This window comes from Chenopodium quinoa, unplaced genomic scaffold, assembly GCF_001683475.1.
Source record: "Chenopodium quinoa cultivar QQ74 unplaced genomic scaffold, ASM168347v1, whole genome shotgun sequence".
NCBI lineage: Eukaryota > Viridiplantae > Streptophyta > Magnoliopsida > Caryophyllales > Amaranthaceae > Chenopodium > Chenopodium quinoa.
This window is the reverse complement of record NW_018744069.1, coordinates 587,548-605,259: the sequence shown is the minus strand read 5'-3', so window position 1 is coordinate 605,259 and position 17,712 is coordinate 587,548. Positions and strand designations below refer to the sequence as shown.

At 41.6% G+C, this 17,712-nt stretch overlaps 1 protein-coding gene across 2 annotated transcripts; it reads right to left on the bottom strand.

Moving 5' to 3' along the window:
* Nucleotides 1-287: 287 nt before the first annotated feature.
* On the bottom strand, nucleotides 288-4,853 carry LOC110691177. 2 transcript variants are annotated; one of them, XM_021868098.1, is made up of 5 exons: nucleotides 4,489-4,853; nucleotides 3,122-3,313; nucleotides 2,400-2,640; nucleotides 1,101-1,170; nucleotides 288-966 (listed from the first exon to the last, which is right to left on the bottom strand). In XM_021868098.1, exons 1-5 carry the CDS (start codon nucleotides 4,573-4,575, stop codon nucleotides 963-965), a joined length of 594 nt encoding a protein of 197 aa, XP_021723790.1. In that variant the 5' UTR covers nucleotides 4,576-4,853; the 3' UTR covers nucleotides 288-962. The 2 variants fall into 2 exon arrangements, with proteins under 2 accessions (XP_021723790.1, XP_021723789.1); XM_021868097.1 differs by having other exon boundaries at nucleotides 1,065-1,170; nucleotides 4,489-4,850.
* Nucleotides 4,854-17,712: the final 12,859 nt, after the last annotated feature.

The window sequence follows — 17,712 nt, the reverse complement described above, 5'->3', positions numbered from 1 at the left end:
TACAGGTTATGTGCAACGATTAGACATTTTCCCTCTCTACTTTATGTCAAATCGTTGCACATAATCTGTGGCGGAAGTAGTATATATATATAATGTTGTAATGTTTAATGTATATAATTACTTACTTTTAACTATTGTTTTCCTATATATCTATTACTTATACAGGTCAAAATTATATGATCATTAATGACATCAATTTGCTCATTGGTATTTGTGACTTTTAATTAGGCAGGATGATCCACGACAGTCTTCGACTTAATCTCAACATTTCTACTTTTTTTTTTTTATTTTTTTTTTATGCATAATACAATTGGTATGTTGAAAATTACTGATTTAGACTCCAACAAAATATAAATTATATGAATTTGCCACCTTGAAAATTGTACACGCATTTTATTTGATATTAACTGCAAAATCTTTTATCATTGTGAAATTTCTACACTCTTGTTAGGCATATAAATCACCAAAGACGCCCTAATTCTTTGGCCGTCTTACCATAATCTACCTGAATAAGCAACCTTGACTATAAAATGATGTCAGCCATCTTCAGCTTGTGCAAAGTAAACCTACTACTAATCTTCTTACTTTCATATCTATATGAATGGTACCAATTTACAAGTTCTCAGTCAGATGGTCTCAACAGATCTAACTAACTAATGCACAAAACAGATCATCAAACCCACCGAACCGGCTTATTTTAGATCATGTGTCATCAACAAAATAAAACTACCAGCCATTTCTTCAACCTACCTAAACTAAATGACCTCAGACATCTACAATTATTGATATACTAATAATTAGTATAATTGACTGTTTCCTGCTACTGATCATCATTTGGACATTACAAGATATATTGATCAATGTAATACAGCTGAGACTAGTCCGCCAGAGCCGGTAACCATTCTGTATCTTCCCACTTCCATTCAATGAAGAATATGAGCAAACGGATTTTGTGTATCAAACTACCTGAAATTGAGCAGAGTTAATAGCCAGTAATAAGAATCGGAAATAATAGCGAATAAAATAATAGTGTGTGTGTGTGTGTCTGATGGTAAGATGTTTACTCATTGTTTTCTGCTAATGCATCAAAAGTCTTCAACCTTTTTGTTGAGCGCAATCTACATGTGACCTCTTCATCATCTTCTTCACTAAAATTCTGACCAGAGAATTCTACAAAGATCAAAGTGAAACAGAAAACTTCAATAAAAAAAATGAAATCACACTTTTCCAGGGTTCACTTGACTTGTATATTAAAGAGTAATGTTCAGTCAATCAATAACGTTAAAGAATTAGATAATATCTAGCAACAATGAGAATACTGGTAAAACCTAAGAAATGCTGCTTACAAACCTTCAAAGTAAAGTGAAGGCTTCCCAATTCAGCATTATATACACCAACAAGCAACCAACAACACAAGGAGGAAGAAGGGAAGAAAAACATGTATTCAAATGATCAGATCTCTCTCCATCTTATAGCTGGTCAGAAAACAGGGATAGTACACTCAACATCTTACTTTCATGCCATTTGACTCAGAGTGACAACTTCTCTCCTGGATATTTTTTTCAGTTTAATTTTGTTTATTGAATATAAATATTGTTCCTTCAATATTTCTGAACAATCTTATATACTCATTTACAACTTTCCTGGTCCCTAAGTTAACAATAAGTGCCATCAAACTTGAGTTGTGAATCACAATGTTTCAATTTAGTCCATGTGCTAAAACATTGTATATAACATTTTTATCCATCATCCGCTCAAGGCTTTTTACAAAAATACAATGATCACTAACTATAATTAGTATATATCACTTTACGATTTTGATAAATACATTAGTTTTCAAATCAGCACATAAGAAAATCAAGGCAGTAGCCACACAATGACATTAACGATTATACTTGAGAAAAATAATATCATACTCCATTCTAAAACAATAGGCTGTACTTCCTTTTTGTGATAAATATTTGTGAACCCTAACCTTTAGTTTCTGTAATAATATCAAGATAAAATCAAACATAAATATGTCTCACTCAAGATGTACTTCACAAATCATTTTGTACAGCAAATTTTAACAATCTTTTGGTTAAAAGTAGGCTTTTACCATAAAAGTCAAATGCAATATAGCCTCTACTGGACCAAACGAGCTATTGATTACTTCTGTGAATAGAATCATTAACATTCATGTAACAGTGATGAACTGTCAGTCATTTTATTTTGTGCTGTGGACTAATACATAAGCATGGGTAGCAAAAAGTCATGCTATAACAGCAATATATGCATATGCAATATTCCACCATGCAAATGGGTCTGTATCAAAAAGTAATTGGCATATGAAATATCCTACTTAAACATAAGCTAAAAGAACAAGACTCCTAAAACAGAGTAAAAGGTGTCAAAATTACCTTCACCGACACTTGAATCACCAATAGTTGGACATACAGGAAATCCGTCTGATATATTTGCTAATGTACATGTATATATTGCCCTTCCCTCGCAGTTAATGGGCTGATTATCAAATGAAGTGTCTCCCTGCATAATTTGATGGTCTCCGCTACTAAAATGCTTAATCCACTGATTTTGAAGGAGGCGACGACACTTTCTTGCTTCTTTTGGGGGAGGTTCACCCATTCCATATTTGATCCTCTGCAAGCAACCATGTTGAAAGATCGTAAACTAAGATTGGAAAAAAAAAAAAAAAAAAAAAAAAACCTAGTGGGACATAATGGACTAAAATTGAACTGCAAGAATTGTAGGGATAAGAGGATGCTGGCCCAACCCAAAACAAATAATGATAGGGTGATGGCACAAAAGAAAGGAAATATGTTCGTTTTTTACATGTACAGCAAATATAATCCAGTAATCATATATCGTTAACTACATATAATTCCTCATAGCAAGTGGCTGAACTCCATTTGGTCATGCATAGATGGTTACTAGAACTTGGTTCCTATAAAACCAATCCAAAAAACTCCAGTTGATAAACACCATGTATCTGAAATAATAGGAGCACATAACTTTGATTTTTAATGGCCTTGTACATTATGCAATACTGTAATATTTAATTCCCAATTAAGAGAATCGATAATTTTTTTTTTTTTTAAAAAAAAACAAAAACCTTGCATACCTTATCCTCTACATGAGATTTATTATGCTTGGAATATTTCATGGGTGAAGACTGCTTCATATGTGAGGTCAAACCACTTGAATTCAGTGATCTGTATAATTGTTGTACAAATGAGGCTTCAATAGACTTCAGATACATACTATGCTTTTCATCTGTCCATTCAGAGGACTTGGGTTCCTTTTCGAATAATTCCTGCAAAACATAATAGGTTTATATTTTAGAACTAGAACATGGCTATAGCTATACAGCAAAAATAAGTATATAAGCCTATCATTGGAAACAACCAAATTCCTTATCACTACACCCAAGCATCTATCGATTCAACTACCACAAACGATTTATCTACTATTGCACGAAGAAATTCGAGCTTGCAACCAAAGGCTCCTTATCACAACCTAAGGCTCCTCATCACAACCTCGAATTAAGGGTCCCTTTTCGTCAAGAATAAGAAACTTTTAGGAAAAACCTTCAGTCGTATCTTATAAAAATAAGGAAAATATTATACATAACCCTTAGGGCTACATACAAACATTAAATTTACACTTGAAAATCGTAAAAAGTTAAGAAATCATCAAAATATAAACACTAATAACACTGATTTACGCGTATTTTTGTCATGAATTCCTAATTTTATACAATTTCCAAGAGTACATTTATTGCTTATATATTTCTAAACCTTATCTTTTCTTTTTATTTTAAAGTTTTGTGAGGGAAAACCGGTAAAGAGTAAAATTTTGCTATGAGGTAACGCGAAGCTAAGATTTTGCTCAATCAATAATCAACTCATCATGGAAAATGAACATAATGATCCGCTCCGAAGACATAATGTTTACATTTGACTATTTAACAAAATGAGTTATTATAACTTCAAATTTCAGATTTTCTTCAAATAACATAATTAATTAAAAGTTCAGTAATCAAAAGCAAGGAAATCCAGTCCAAAATACATCAAAAACCTTAATACTCAAATAATAAGAGTCAACAACACTAGCAAAAACAATTCATTACAAATTTTTACTACTAATATATTTCAAGTATAAAAATCTTCAAAAATAAATAAATAAATAAAATCAACAGGTTAAGGTTTCATTTAACCATCAGATTGATCGATTAAACAGACTAATATATAAAATTCATCTAAAATAAAAATAAAATACAATCAAGTCACAAATAAATCCATAATATCACCGACAAATTACAGAAAATAAATACAAAAAAAAAAGATCCAAAAAATAGAAAAATCTGATTTCATCATTTGAGCTAATCCAAAGAAGAAGAAAAAAATAATTACCAAATAAAATTAAAAATCAGAGTCATGCAAAATAATTAAAAAACTAATAAATCAATAAGGTAAGAAAACTATATACCAAATTCAAAATTTCTTCTTGCTCAACACAATTAGAGAGATCACCTCCAGTAATTCCAGAAGATTGGGAGCTCGTGGAACCCTCCATAACTAAATCTACAACAAACAAAAACAATTTACAGAAAAAAAAAATTGGGAATCGTAAAAGATATTTTATACAAATTTGTCAAAAATATAATTATGATTCCCAAAATCTGGAAATTGAATTGTAGAAATTGGGAGAAAATAAGAATTTTTTTAATTTCTAAAATGGAAATGTAGAAACGTAGGTTTTGAATGGTTAAGATGAAGATGGAAAAGAGAAGAAAGAGGCGGTTTGTGGGACAAAAAGAGGAACCCAGTTGGCATCACTTTTTACACGTGTAAGATTGTTGTCACTTATATTACATGCCAGTTGTGTTTGTGTTTATCAGATATTTTTATTCGGACTAAAAATATCCTACGGATTTAATTCCTTTGCAAAATATCTTCACTTTTTTCATGGGGGAAGGAGATCCATATCATGATTTTTGTTTTTTATTTATTTAATACTATTTTGACATTTGATATTTTTTTTATGATATTTTATGAGATGTTTGAATTTTGATTTGGTATGATAATTTGGATGTTACTTTATTGAAAAATCTTGGGTCAATGTTTATCAATAAAAAAATGTCAAATTTTGAATTTGAATCAATATGGGAATCAATTAGTTTTGTGGGTAGCCAGTCACACTGTGTGGTCAGGTGTTACACTATATATGTGGGCACTAGACCTGACAATCCTGACCTAGAACCGATGATCCGACCCGAATGACCCGACCCATGACTCGAAATCGGCCCGAAACCAGTGACCCGAAATTGACCCAAACCCCGAATTAACCCGACCCGACCCAACCCGAAGTGGAACTGACCCGACATTGACCCGAAACCCGAAATGACCCAACCCGAAACGACCCGACCCGAGATGACCCGACCCAAAGTTGACCCGAGACCCGAAACGACCCGACCCGAAGTTGACCCGAAACAACCCGAAGTACTAAAAAAAAAAAGGTTAATAAAAGTCCAACAATTACTATAATCCATGAAAAAATAGCCTTAATAAATATAGTGAGTTTTTCGTCAAAAAATAAATAAATAAGTATATATACAGAGTTGAATTCAACCTAATGAATCACCCGAATATGACTTGACTAGAAGTTGACCCGACCCGAAGTTGACCCGAAAAATTGGACCCGAAAATTGACCTGACCCGACCCAAACTTGACCCGACCCGAACTCGACCCGAAATGTTGACCCGACACCCGACCCGACCCGATTATTGGCCGACCCGAAATCAACCCGAAATGACCCGACCCGAACTTGACCCGATAATCTTTTGACCCGAACTTGACCCGACCCATACCCGACCCGAATGACCCATTTGCCAGGTTTAGTGGGCACCTATTAAAAAAACTAAGGGTCTGTTCTCATTGACTGAACTCAGCTGAACTGAAGTGAGCTGAGCTGAACTGAACTGAACCGGGCTGAACTGAACTGAACCGAACTAGGCTGAACTGAGCTGAAGTGAAATGAATATGTTATAAGAGAAGGAAATTAGGAGTTGGACTGAACTGGACTAAACTGAACTGAACTGAACTGAGCTGAACTGAACTGAACTGAACTGAGCTGAACTGAACTGAATTGAACTAAATTTCAACATAAGAGAACAGGCCCTAAGTAACTCGTATAACATTGACCAAGTAATCCCAGTAATATTGACCGCGTAATCCCAGTAATCCTAATCGAGTAACCCCTTAACCCCTAATACACTAACGAAATAACCCCTGTAATAGTTGGCCACACTAAGGAAAAATTCTCATCCTCACTTCCTCTCTTCTAGTTTTTTTTTTTTTTTTTTTATAGGGATCTTCTAGGCTTTTCTAGTTTTGGCCATTTAGTACGGAAATATTCTAATTTCTTCGAAAATTATACTATTTTCAACCATTTTCCCTTAATTTTCTTTAGTTTTGCTTTTTATGTTTCAATAAATCTACACAAGTAATGTAGATGTTAATCTGTCTCCCTGTGGTGAAGTGTCTTGTAGGGTATTAAGTGGTAAAAGATGCAATTTCACAATTCATATTCGTTCGCACCTAAACAGGATGTACAAGCATAACATGTAAAGGAGTCACATAATACATACCTTTGACGCGTAATTTCCACAAGCGATTGACCACGAACAATTAAGAGAATAAGAGCCCCAAGTGTTGCTCCTTTACTTAGTCCACGGGATAGGATTGAACCTCCACTACTGATAGGTTTACGGGCACAAACATTTCGAACTATATTCTATGGATATGGGAGGAGAAAACCGAGCCACGAACACCACTACACCACCACCGTGCACTACCTTGCACCGGGTGGCCGTATGGTCATACAGACGTGAGGAAAGAGATTGCGTGAGGCTAAATATTGGTTGCTCACTTGCCAATTCTCAAATGACTAGTTAAGTGTTATATCTTAAACCATAGGCAATGCCTCTATTTATACAAGAGTAAACTACACACTCACTCCCCTTCACTCCCTAAACTTACAAAATTTGCAAGTTACTCACTCATCCGATCATCAGAGCTAAAATATCCGGCGGTGTTTTGGGTAATTTTACCCATGCCACGTGGGCAAATCATATTCTGACACGTGTCATACCATGGTTGGTCTGAATTGGACCAACCTCCATTCGACACGGGTCCTTACTACAACTTGGGAGAAAAGGCGGCCTTCAAGGGCCCAAATCCTGAGAAAGCCGTAATTCAACACATCCCAGTATAATTAGGTTAGAGTGACCTAATCAGGGGCACATTTTCCAACAACCATATAAATAGGGAGATTTCCCCCATTTTTAGGGCATCTAAAATTTATTACAGCATACCCTATATTCTCTTACATCAAAGAATCACCTGATCTCGAAATCCGAGAAGATCTCACCTCTTTTTCCGCATCTTCTCCTGTTTATACTCAAATACTAACTTAATCGTCGGAGGCGGATCACCACCAACCGAAGTCTCCATGATTTTGCAGGTACAGGCCGCGTGTAACCAATCTCTAAGATGTAACTCTCCCGAGGTATAAAAACACCCAAAATATTTGGCGTCGTCTGTGGGGAGGGTACCTCAAGGATGGTTCAAGAGTTTGTACCGCCTTCTGACCACACGGTTAATCAGCCGGAGGTCTTTACTGACCATGAGGATGATGATCCTCAGGTTGAAATGTACATAGCCAAAGATGGCTTTCTAATCACCAAATGCCTTTCCCAGAGACACTCTTGAGCGGGGTGCAAGCCAGGCGGGTACAACCAGGCCCCCTGGTCAGCCGGAAGGGGAAACCCAAACGGAAAATGGATCCGCCCTAGTCACCCGGGACAAAATCATAAAATTCATGACTAGTTTCAAGGGTGAAATCAAGGATCTGATCACTAAGAGCAGGGCTGGCCCAAGCAAGGGTCAGTCGGCAAGGAAGACCCCTTAGTAGAGGAGGAAGCCAGTCAAGGACAGGCAGCCAACCCCGCATCCAAAAGATAATGCAGCCGGGACCCTTGACTGGTCCAAGATTCTCCCCAGAAGAATCCATGAAATCCCCGTCGGGAGGAACAGCCGGTGGGTAACAAAAAATCTACTCCTGATGCTCGGCAATTCATTGAGCGCAAGAGGAGTCAGCAGCTGTCTGAGTCAGCCTCTACCTCGAGCTTTCCAGACTACTTCAAGAATACATTTGTAGGGAATATTCAATCCTTGCATGAGAGCCATACAGGCAGAAATACCATCCATTCTTGCCCTCAGATGATTGGGAATGCGCCGTATGTACCTATAGTCTACGGTCAATATTCTCCTCACTTCATGCAGCCGGCCCTCTTTGGAGGTCAGGCGGCATATAATGAACAACCTTTGGACTGGAAGTTGCGTCTGCTCAAACTTGGTGAACAAACTTCTGCATTCACCAAGGAGATAACCAAGGCCGCACAGCCGGCCAAAGGTAAAGAATGTGGTACCACCAACCCGGAGGACCACTTCATGGCCTAGTCCAACCTCGCAGGGGCTGGAGGATGATATTGACGAGGGTTGAAGCTAGGTCGTTGAAACTAACCCCTACCCAAGGCCAAACAAAATTTGTAATCTCTCAACACACCCTTATACAAGTATAGTGGTAAGTCGAGGGTCGAACCACTAAGGAATGGAGAATGATCTTATATTGCCAAGTCAAGCTATTCCGGAAAGGTTAAGTAAGGGTGTGAATGCTAAACAACTAGTCAAGCTAAATTTGGACAAATGTAATGAACACTAGGGCTCGGGATCCACATATACTTGTAACGGTTTCCGCTAATTGTGAAAGAATTAACTAAGTCGAGTGATGCGAGGGAAAACAAATCATGCAACCAAAAGAGCATATCAAGCTATTTTCCTAGAGGTCTAACTAGCGTCAACTACGATAAACTCTAGCTAAGAACGTCACAAGACACCTCAATCGTTAAATGCAATCCACAAATCAATGGTCCGTATCAATGTGAACCTACAATGCAATCTAGTGTGAATAACTAGGGTGATCAAGCCTAAATCAAACACACACATGCACATAATCAATTAACCAATTTAATCACATCATCAACTCCATCAATTTCCCCAAATTAACATCAATCCATTACTCATACATGCTTCACCATTACCCTAGCAAGCAAACTAATCACTAGCCATTGAAATTAAGATCAAAGCAAGGCTAAACAACAAATTCTGCATGATCAAATTAAACAAGCTAAAATCAAATCACAAATCAATCAAACTTGAACTTTCAACAAAACAATTGAAATTAAACTAAAGATCAAACTAAAGATTTAATTAAAGAAAAGGAATCCTTACAAACTGACAGGGTAAAGTCGTATCCCCAAATCAAAAATTAATTCCTAAATCCTCTAACTAATGTAGATAGGGAAGTAGGGTCGAATCCACAGAGAAACGAGTCTTTCTATTCCTAATTAAATAAAGTAATCTAAATTATAAAGTAACCAATATGTAAGTTTGGATGTGAAACTAAACTACGGAGATTAAGAATAAGGAGAAAACAATGAATAAAAGGATCTAGGGCATAGGTTCACCAATAAATAATATTCCAGGGTAAAATATAGTAATCATTCATCAATGCATACATTAATCAGATCATAAAGGGCTTTCGCTACGTATTACAATCACACAATTAATTTACCGGTATTAAATCTCATCTCTCGAATCTTGACTTAACCATTTATAAATTAACCTGCCTATTGAAACTAGACCTAAATATCAATTCTCATCTCTCGAATCTCGAATCAATATTGTCAAACTCATGCATAAAAGATCAGGCCTAATCTAGTCACAGAGCATTAAATCAATCAATAGGAAGTTCATCTAGCATTGACAATCAACAACAATAAATTACCCCTTCATATTATTTATGGATCCCCATAAACCCTAGAAAGAAAACTACTTGTTTCGGGGTTTTCTGATGTCCTGCGGGAGAGTTACAATTCCGAGACTGGAACCGGACGCCTGTACCTGCAAAATAACGGAGACTCCTGAGAGCTCCGCCTCCAACGGTCAAGTTAGTACCCGATTAAGGAGTAATCAATACAGAAATTAAAGTAATGAGATCTCTCTAGGTGAGAGTGCTTAGTGTTGGTAATCTGCGTTGTTAGCGAGATTAGCCGCTTGTTAATAACTCTGTTCTTCTCTGCTTGATCTCTTGATTATTCGATTCCTTGATTAATGAGGATTAATCGAGTATTTATAGCCTTGGGAAGCGTGCAACTCTCTAGGTTTAAGGTAAACTTAGGGCTGACCGGGCCTCTAGACTGAATTGGGCCTTGATGGCCGGTTGTCCCATTTGGCATGGGTGGACACGTGGCGTGTCTTAAGTGGTCCGTAGAGGACGTATCTGTGATTGACACGTGGCAAGCTCCTGTTGGCCTTCATGAAGGACACGTGGCGGAACCTGGTTGGTCCACTTGTCAGACGGTGATTGGTGGATAAAAATCCCCTAATCATTTGCCCCTCACAGGTGGCACGCGACTGGTCACGTGTCGCCTGTGACAGGTGTCGCACGGTGACAGGCGACGGCCTGTTACAGGTGTCACCTTGCAGACGGCCGAGAGATTTTCCCGCCCAAATTTTGAATTTGGAAGCGACCCTTCGCCTTCTCACTTTGCCTATAAAAGGAAGTGCTGACTTCGGTCATTTTCACATTTGAGAACTTTTGCGAGAACATTCGGACCCCTGAACTTGCTCTGACATTTCGGACCTTTTCTGCCTACCGCCTGTTCTGACAAGCCGACTGACCCGAACTTTCAGGACTTCATCAACCGTCACTCGTTCAGGTAACTCAGTTCTCTTACTCTTAATTTTCTTTTTATTTTTTGAAATGGCACCATGGAAGCACACGACACGCCCTAAGTTAGTGATCAGCCGGTCACCGGGGACGGCTGAATCTAGGACTAGGAGTGCCGCCTGCCCTTTTCTGGACCCATCTTTGCCCTTTATACAAAGTCCGACTGTATCTGTGTCTATGCAGAACGTGATGGCCAGAACAAAAAAGACTGCTATGATATCAAACTCAGACGGCTCCTCCCAAAGGGTGCTCCTTAGTGAAACATCTGACCAGGCGCCAGATGTAGAACGAGGCGACTGTCAAGCTGACAGTTCTGAGAGAGGGACCAAGGTGTTCCCTTCCCATCTTACCGTGGACATGTCTAATTTTCCTTCTGCTCCTTCTAAGGGAGAGGAGGCGGGCCCCTCTAGGAGAGGGGAGGAGTCGTCCTCTTCGGACTCGTCAGGGGACGAGTCCGAATCCAGCTCTTCTGGCCACAGTTCTTCTGGCTCAGAAGAAAAACATAGCCGCCTACAAGAGGCGAGACGTTCTCATGCAGTTGAGAAGGGGGATAATTGGGCAGAGCCGTCCGCCTCTTACAGAGAGGAAAACGCCCCCTACTACTGCAGGGTACCCCGGGGCCGGATTGCAACCATGCGAGACAATGTGGCGAGCTTTATTGCTAACCACAAAATGGGCCCGGAGTTTTTACTGTTTGTGCCGGATCCAGAAGATACTGTCGTCTGGCCGGCTGGTACCAGCTAGGGTGACGGCTGCTTTGGCTGCTATGTGGCGGCCATCAAAGCTGGACTGCGCTTCCCATTACATCCGGCTGTTCAGCGGATTTTAGATGGGTATGATCTGGGGTTATGGCAGTTAGCCCCCAACTCTTGGGTAAACGTACTCGGCTATGTGGCCGGGTGCGAACTGAACGGGGTGGAGCCAAGTTTTGAGGCTTTCGCCCACATGAACTATCTCAGCCGGACCCCTAAGTCGGGAGGTACCGGCTGGTATCAATTAACAAGCCATAGGGGTTACCTCATGACGAGAGGTAAGGCAAACAAATGGAAGGATTGGCGGAACACCTTTCTTATTATCGAGAGTTCAGACACGGAGCTGAACAAACGCTTTAACAAGTGGAATAGGGATCCGCCTCTTCTCGCAGGCGGCCGCAGCATGCCGCCTGTTCCCCCAAAGGCTAAAAAAGAGATCCTAGACAAAGGACTCTTCAAAGTAGAGACTAGGGTGAACTCTACTTCAGGGGTACGAGAGCAAGTACCCCTAAACTGCGTCCCGAGCTTCAAGTGGCTCTATGACGAGTACTTCTTGGCCGCCTGTGGCCTCAGCAGTCGGTGCTCTAGAGGTAGCCGGTCTGACGAATACTCTGTTTTTTCACGCCTTGTTTACTTGGGATTTTTACTAACTTTGCTGTTTATTTCTTTCAGCCGGCGCCATGAGTAAAATAACAGCATCTAAGACTGCGGCGGCCATGCTGCGGGTCTCGCTAATGAAGCAGTCGTATGCCGACTCCCCCAACAAGGAGGCACCCTTGGTAAGCTTTGAAAACTCTTCTCCTTTTAGTTGTCTTATGCATATACTAACTCTTTTTGTTTTCAGTCTGGCACTCCAAGGGCTTCTTCCTCACAACAGCCGGACCCCAAGGCCCGGAGGACGACTGTTGCAAGCTCTCCTAGGTCTTCCAGGAAAACAGTGGCGGCTGAGAAGCAGCCGGCCACTTCTTCAAAAACCCAGGCGGGGCCGCCTAGATGTATGGACACTTGCTTGTAAAAACTCACCCTTGCTTCCTTCTTGATTAGGTCTAACTTGTTTTTTCCTTTCGCTTAATGCAGCCGGCCCCCAGGGACTAGACTTGGTTGAGGTAGCCAAGTCTATGGTTAAAGTAGTTCCTCCATCTGACAGGGAGGCGGTCAAGGGTGCCGGCACCCTTGACCTTGATGGAATTTCAGGGGTCCTAGCTGAGGTATACTTAGCACCTTTTTGAGCTTTTGAGTTCCAGGACGCCTGTTAACTCTTTTGATTGGAAACTGACGCCTGTTTTTCTTTGTACTTAGGCCCTGCTCCGAGTCAACAGCCTTCGCAAGCCGATTGATCGGAAAAACAAAGAGGTAAAGGCCGCAAAGGCTATGGCCGCCTCCAGCTGTGATAAGGCAATGTTTCAAATTGCCCAAAATGAAGTACTGACCATTGATCTTCTTTATTATCAGGCGCAGGCGACCGCCGCTGTTCGGGCTCAGCTAGAGGCGGCCCAAAAGAAGGTTGACGAGCTGGAGGGGACCGTCACCAACCTTAAAGCCGAGCTGAAACCCCTTCGCCAAAAAATGCACTCTTACGAAGCCATGGAGAAATCTTTGGCTAACGTAAAAGAACGCCTGGTGAACCAGGAGAAGAGTCTTACCCAAGAGCTCTCGGATAAGGCCGAGCAAGAGAAACAAGAGCTCGTCCGGGAGATGGTGGAAGACTCCGCTCAAATCCAACGCATGACCTGGGAACGACTGTTCCCCAGTGCCGACTTTGCCTCATGGGAACGAACGTACCGCCAGTGTTCGGAAATATATAATCAACAGATCCTGGCGGCTGCTGAAGAAGAGGCGTTGGACGGTGCGTTGGAGGAGGAAGAGCCGGTTGTGGCGCTTGTGCCACTTGGGGGTAAGGCATCAAAAGATGGTGCAGCTAAGGCCGAGTCCAGCAAGAAGAGTGCTGACCAGGCGGCTGCTGCTGATACTGAACTGCCCCCTTCTTAAGCTTTAAGTATTTTTTCTTTTCACGGCCTGCGTGCCGTTTGCTTTGTAATTACCCGGCCAGGGGGCCGGGGTTTTGAATATTCTGCTGGTCTTTTATGGCCGGCTCATTTTTAATCAAATTTTTGTTTTGGTTCAAATTTGTCTAAGTATTTTTAATTTGTTCACTAGACCGACTGTTGTGTATGGCCGAACGTTAAGACAGGTACAAATAGTAAGTATGCCGCCTATGCCCCTGGACGACTGGTTGTCTGTTTCCAGGATAGATGATCAGTCGGCCATTTAATCAATCGGTATTCGAACTCTTTATTCAATTTGACCAAGTAAATAGAATTAAGTAGGAAAACAAGCGGCGGGTACCGGTTGTTTCCCTTTATTGCCAATGTTGGCTTTTAATTCGTTATTTGTTAACCTAGCAAGAGTATTGGTTGAGAGCCTTTGTTTATTAAAAACAAGTGGACGACTCATACCTTTTAGGCTCCATACTAAGTTTGAGTGACTATTAAGTTAACATGGGAGTTACTTAGTCTTTGTCACAATCTTGATTGAGTAGTAGAGGTATCAGGCGGCGTAGGCTGGCTAGACCCCTTGATTCACCAATGTTTGTTGGCTATTAACTCAATAGGTTATCCAGTAGGAATAGGGGTTCGAGTGCCCTTGTTTGTTTAAAACAGGCGGACGACTCAAACTTTTTAGATTCCATACCAAATTTGAAGGAGTGACTATGAGTTAACTTAGGAGTTACTCAGTCGCCATCACTTTTGTTTGAGAAGTAGAGGTACCAGGCGGCGTAGGCCGGCTAGACCCCTTGATTCGCCAATGTTTGTTGGCTATTAACTCAATAGGTACCCCCTGCATTTATGCCAAGTAATACAGGCGGTCATCTGACTCAGATGTCAACTGCTACCACTGGTTTGGTTAGTGATAGAGTTATCCTTGTCTCAAAAACGGCTACGTGGTTGCCCTTGGGGACAGTCGTATAGGTGCCGTGTAATTAGTTTATAGAACAATGTTCCACCCAAAAGGGAGCTGCTCTCTGCGACGAATTTCATCCGGAGGGATGCCGTCGGACGCCTGCTATGATGTTGGGACAGGTCGAATTAGTTTTGTAGTTTTGATCAGGTGGCTTGGCGCCTGGTCTGATCATTCGGCCGGTGGCCTTGGTAAGTTCTTGGTGAACGTAGGTGCTAAGTAAAAGAAGGGTAGCCGCCTGTTAGTTACAGGATCGGCCAGGCCCTAATCTTTTTAGCTAAGTATTGTGAGTAAAATACTCGATGGAGAGTAGCCGACTGTAAAGGAACAGACGGCATGCCCCTCTAAAGATAAAGAGTGAAACTCAATGGAGAGTAGCCGACTGTAAAGGTACAGACGGCATGCCCCTCGTAATACAAAATTGAATAGTAAGTGCAAACTTTATTAAGTAGCTCTTTACTTTACATCATTCAGAAAAAATATTTTTTAAGGTTATCTACATTCCAGGTTCGAGGCAACGGTTGTCCGTCTGGTGTTTCCAGACGGTAGGTACCGTCCCTGACTTCTGCATAGATTCGGTAGGGTCCTTCCCAGTTGGGAGTTAGTTTGCCAGACTCATTAGCCCTACCAACTGCTTCCATTTTTCTAAGTACAAAGTCCCCTACTTTGAGTGGACGCCTGTGTACTTTTTTGTTGTATGATCTAGTCATTCTCAGGCGATAGATCTCATGGCGCAAAACAGCATTGCCCCTCTTTTCAGGAAGTGAGTCTAATGCCAGGCGCATAGCTTCCCAGTTTGCCTCTTCGTCATATAGCATTACTCGAAGAGTCGGCTCGTAGTGTTCTATTGGAAGAACAGCTTCTGCACCATAAGTTAGGAGGAAGGGAGTTTCTCCAGTCGCCCCTTTTTCAGTCGTCCTAATGGCCCAAAGAACATGTGGTAGTTCATCTGCCCATAGGCCGCCTGCTCGTTCAATCTTTTTCTTGAGACCGTCTGAGATGATTTTATTAAAGGCTTCTACCTGGCCGTTTGCTTGTGGACGGCCGACAGATGCAAAGTAATGTGCAATTCCTTGGTCTCCCAACCAGCTTTTGAGAACAGGCGTCTCAAATTGGGGACCATTATCAAAAACAATAGACATGGGAACCCCGAACCGAGTGATGACGTTTTTCCAAATGAATGAAATTACATCTTTCGTCTTGATTCCCTTTACAGCCTCCGCCTCTACCCATTTAGTGAAGTAGTCAACGGCAACAAGTATATACCTTCTGCCGCCTGTAGCAGGCGTGTATGGACCCAGAATGTCCATCCCCCACTTAGCAAACGGTAGTGGGCTGTGAATGGTAGTGAGGTCAGTAGCCGGACGGTGAATTAATTTGCCAAACCTTTGGCACTTGTCACATTTTTTCACCATCTCCATTGCATCTGCTTCCAAAGTAGGCCAAAAGTAGCCCTGCCGCCTTGCCCTTTGAGCAAGCATCCTACCACCTATATGGGAAGCACAGAAACCAGAGTGAAGATCATCTAGTATCTCTCGTCCCTTTTCAGGAGTAACACACTTTAAGAAAGGTTGAAGGTGCCCCCTCTTGTGAAGTTCTCCCTGTATCATTTCAAAACAGGAGGCTCGTTTTTTCAGTGCTGCCGCCTGTTGAGGATCATCCGGTAGTGTACCGTTTGTCAGATATGCCCTGATTGAATCCATCCAGGTTGAGCTTCTGTCTAGAATTCCAATAGGATTTTCCTCGATGCTTCTCTTCTCCATTACTTCCCAAAACACAGTTCGAGGAGTATCGGAGGAGGCGGATGATGCTAATTTCGAAAGTGCATCTGCCTGGTTGTTTTCTGATCTCGGCACTTGGATCAGATGGAAATCCTCAAGGGAGCCGACTGCTTGTCGGACCGCCTGTAAATACTTGATCATGGCCGGATGTGTTGCTTCGTATTCGCCATTGTACTGACTCACTATCAGTTGTGAATCAGAACAGGCGTCTATTTTCCTTGCCCCTGCCGCCTTACACATGCGGATCCCGGCTAGTAAAGCTTCATATTCTGCCTCATTGTTTGAAGCCTGGAAACTGAAGCGTAGAGCATACTCGAACCTGTCGCCCTCTGGAGATTGACATACGACGCCTGCTCCACAACCGTTTGAAGTAGAGCTTCCGTCCACATATACCTTCCAGACTTGGTCTGGAACTTGAGAGTCAGGAGGACGAGTCATCTCTACAATAAAGTCAGCAAAGGCTTGCCCCTTCACTGCTTTTCTAGGCTCGAAAGTAACTTCGAGACTCTGCATTTCTATGGCCCATTTGATCATTCGTCCGGAGGACTCCATGGTGGTAAGGGGCCGCTTGATCGGTTGGTCGGTATACACGACGACTGCATGTGCCAGAAAGTAGGGCTTCAATTTTTTAACAGCCATGAAGAGTGCAAGACCAAATTTCTCCACTAGGGGATACCTCAACTCGGCATTTTTCAGTACGTGACTGACAAAGTAGACCGGAAGTTGACAGCCGTCCCTTTCAGCAAGGAGCACCGCGCTTAACGCATGATCAGAGACGGCCAGGTACATGTAGAGATTTTCTTTGGGCAAAGGGCTGACCAGCCTCGGCAAGGAATGCAAGTGAACCTTTAATTTCTGGAAGGCGGCCTCAGCATCCGGCCCCCATTCAAACCTTGCCTTTTTCTTAATTGCCTGGAAAAAGTATAGGCATTTGTCGCCTGATCGACTTAGGAATCTTCCCAAGGCCGCCAGACAACCTGTTAACTTCTGAACCTCTCGGACGGTACGAGGCGACTGCATGTCAATGACCGCCTGTACCTTCTCAGGGTTCGCCTCTATTCCTCTCTGGTTGATAAGGAATCCGAGAAATTTCCCAGACTCAACTCCAAATACACATTTCTTGGGATTGAGCATGACATGGTGCCGCCTGAGTGTGGCGAAAGTTTCTCGGAGGTCCGTCAGATGATCTTTCTGAAGTTTAGTCTTGACAATCATATCATCAATGTATGCCTCGACGTTTCTCCCAATCTGATCAAAGAACACTGTGTTTATCATTCGTTGGAAGGTAGCCGGGGCATTCTTAAGACCAAACGGCATGACCGTGTAACAGTATAATCCCTGATCAGTGACGAAGGCCGTCTTCTCC

Excerpts from the sequence above, each read along its gene's own strand:
- LOC110691177 (XM_021868097.1), bottom strand. The coding sequence starts at position 4,575 with ATGGAGGGTTCCACGAGCTCCCAATCTTCTGGAATTACTGGAGGTGAT. Across the intron at positions 3,314-4,488 it reads AAGAAGAAATTTTGAATTTG|GAATTATTCGAAAAGGAACC; the intron begins GTATATAGTTTT and ends TATGTTTTGCAG. Across the intron at positions 2,641-3,121 it reads AATCTCATGTAGAGGATAAG|AGGATCAAATATGGAATGGG; the intron begins GTATGCAAGGTT and ends GGTTGCTTGCAG.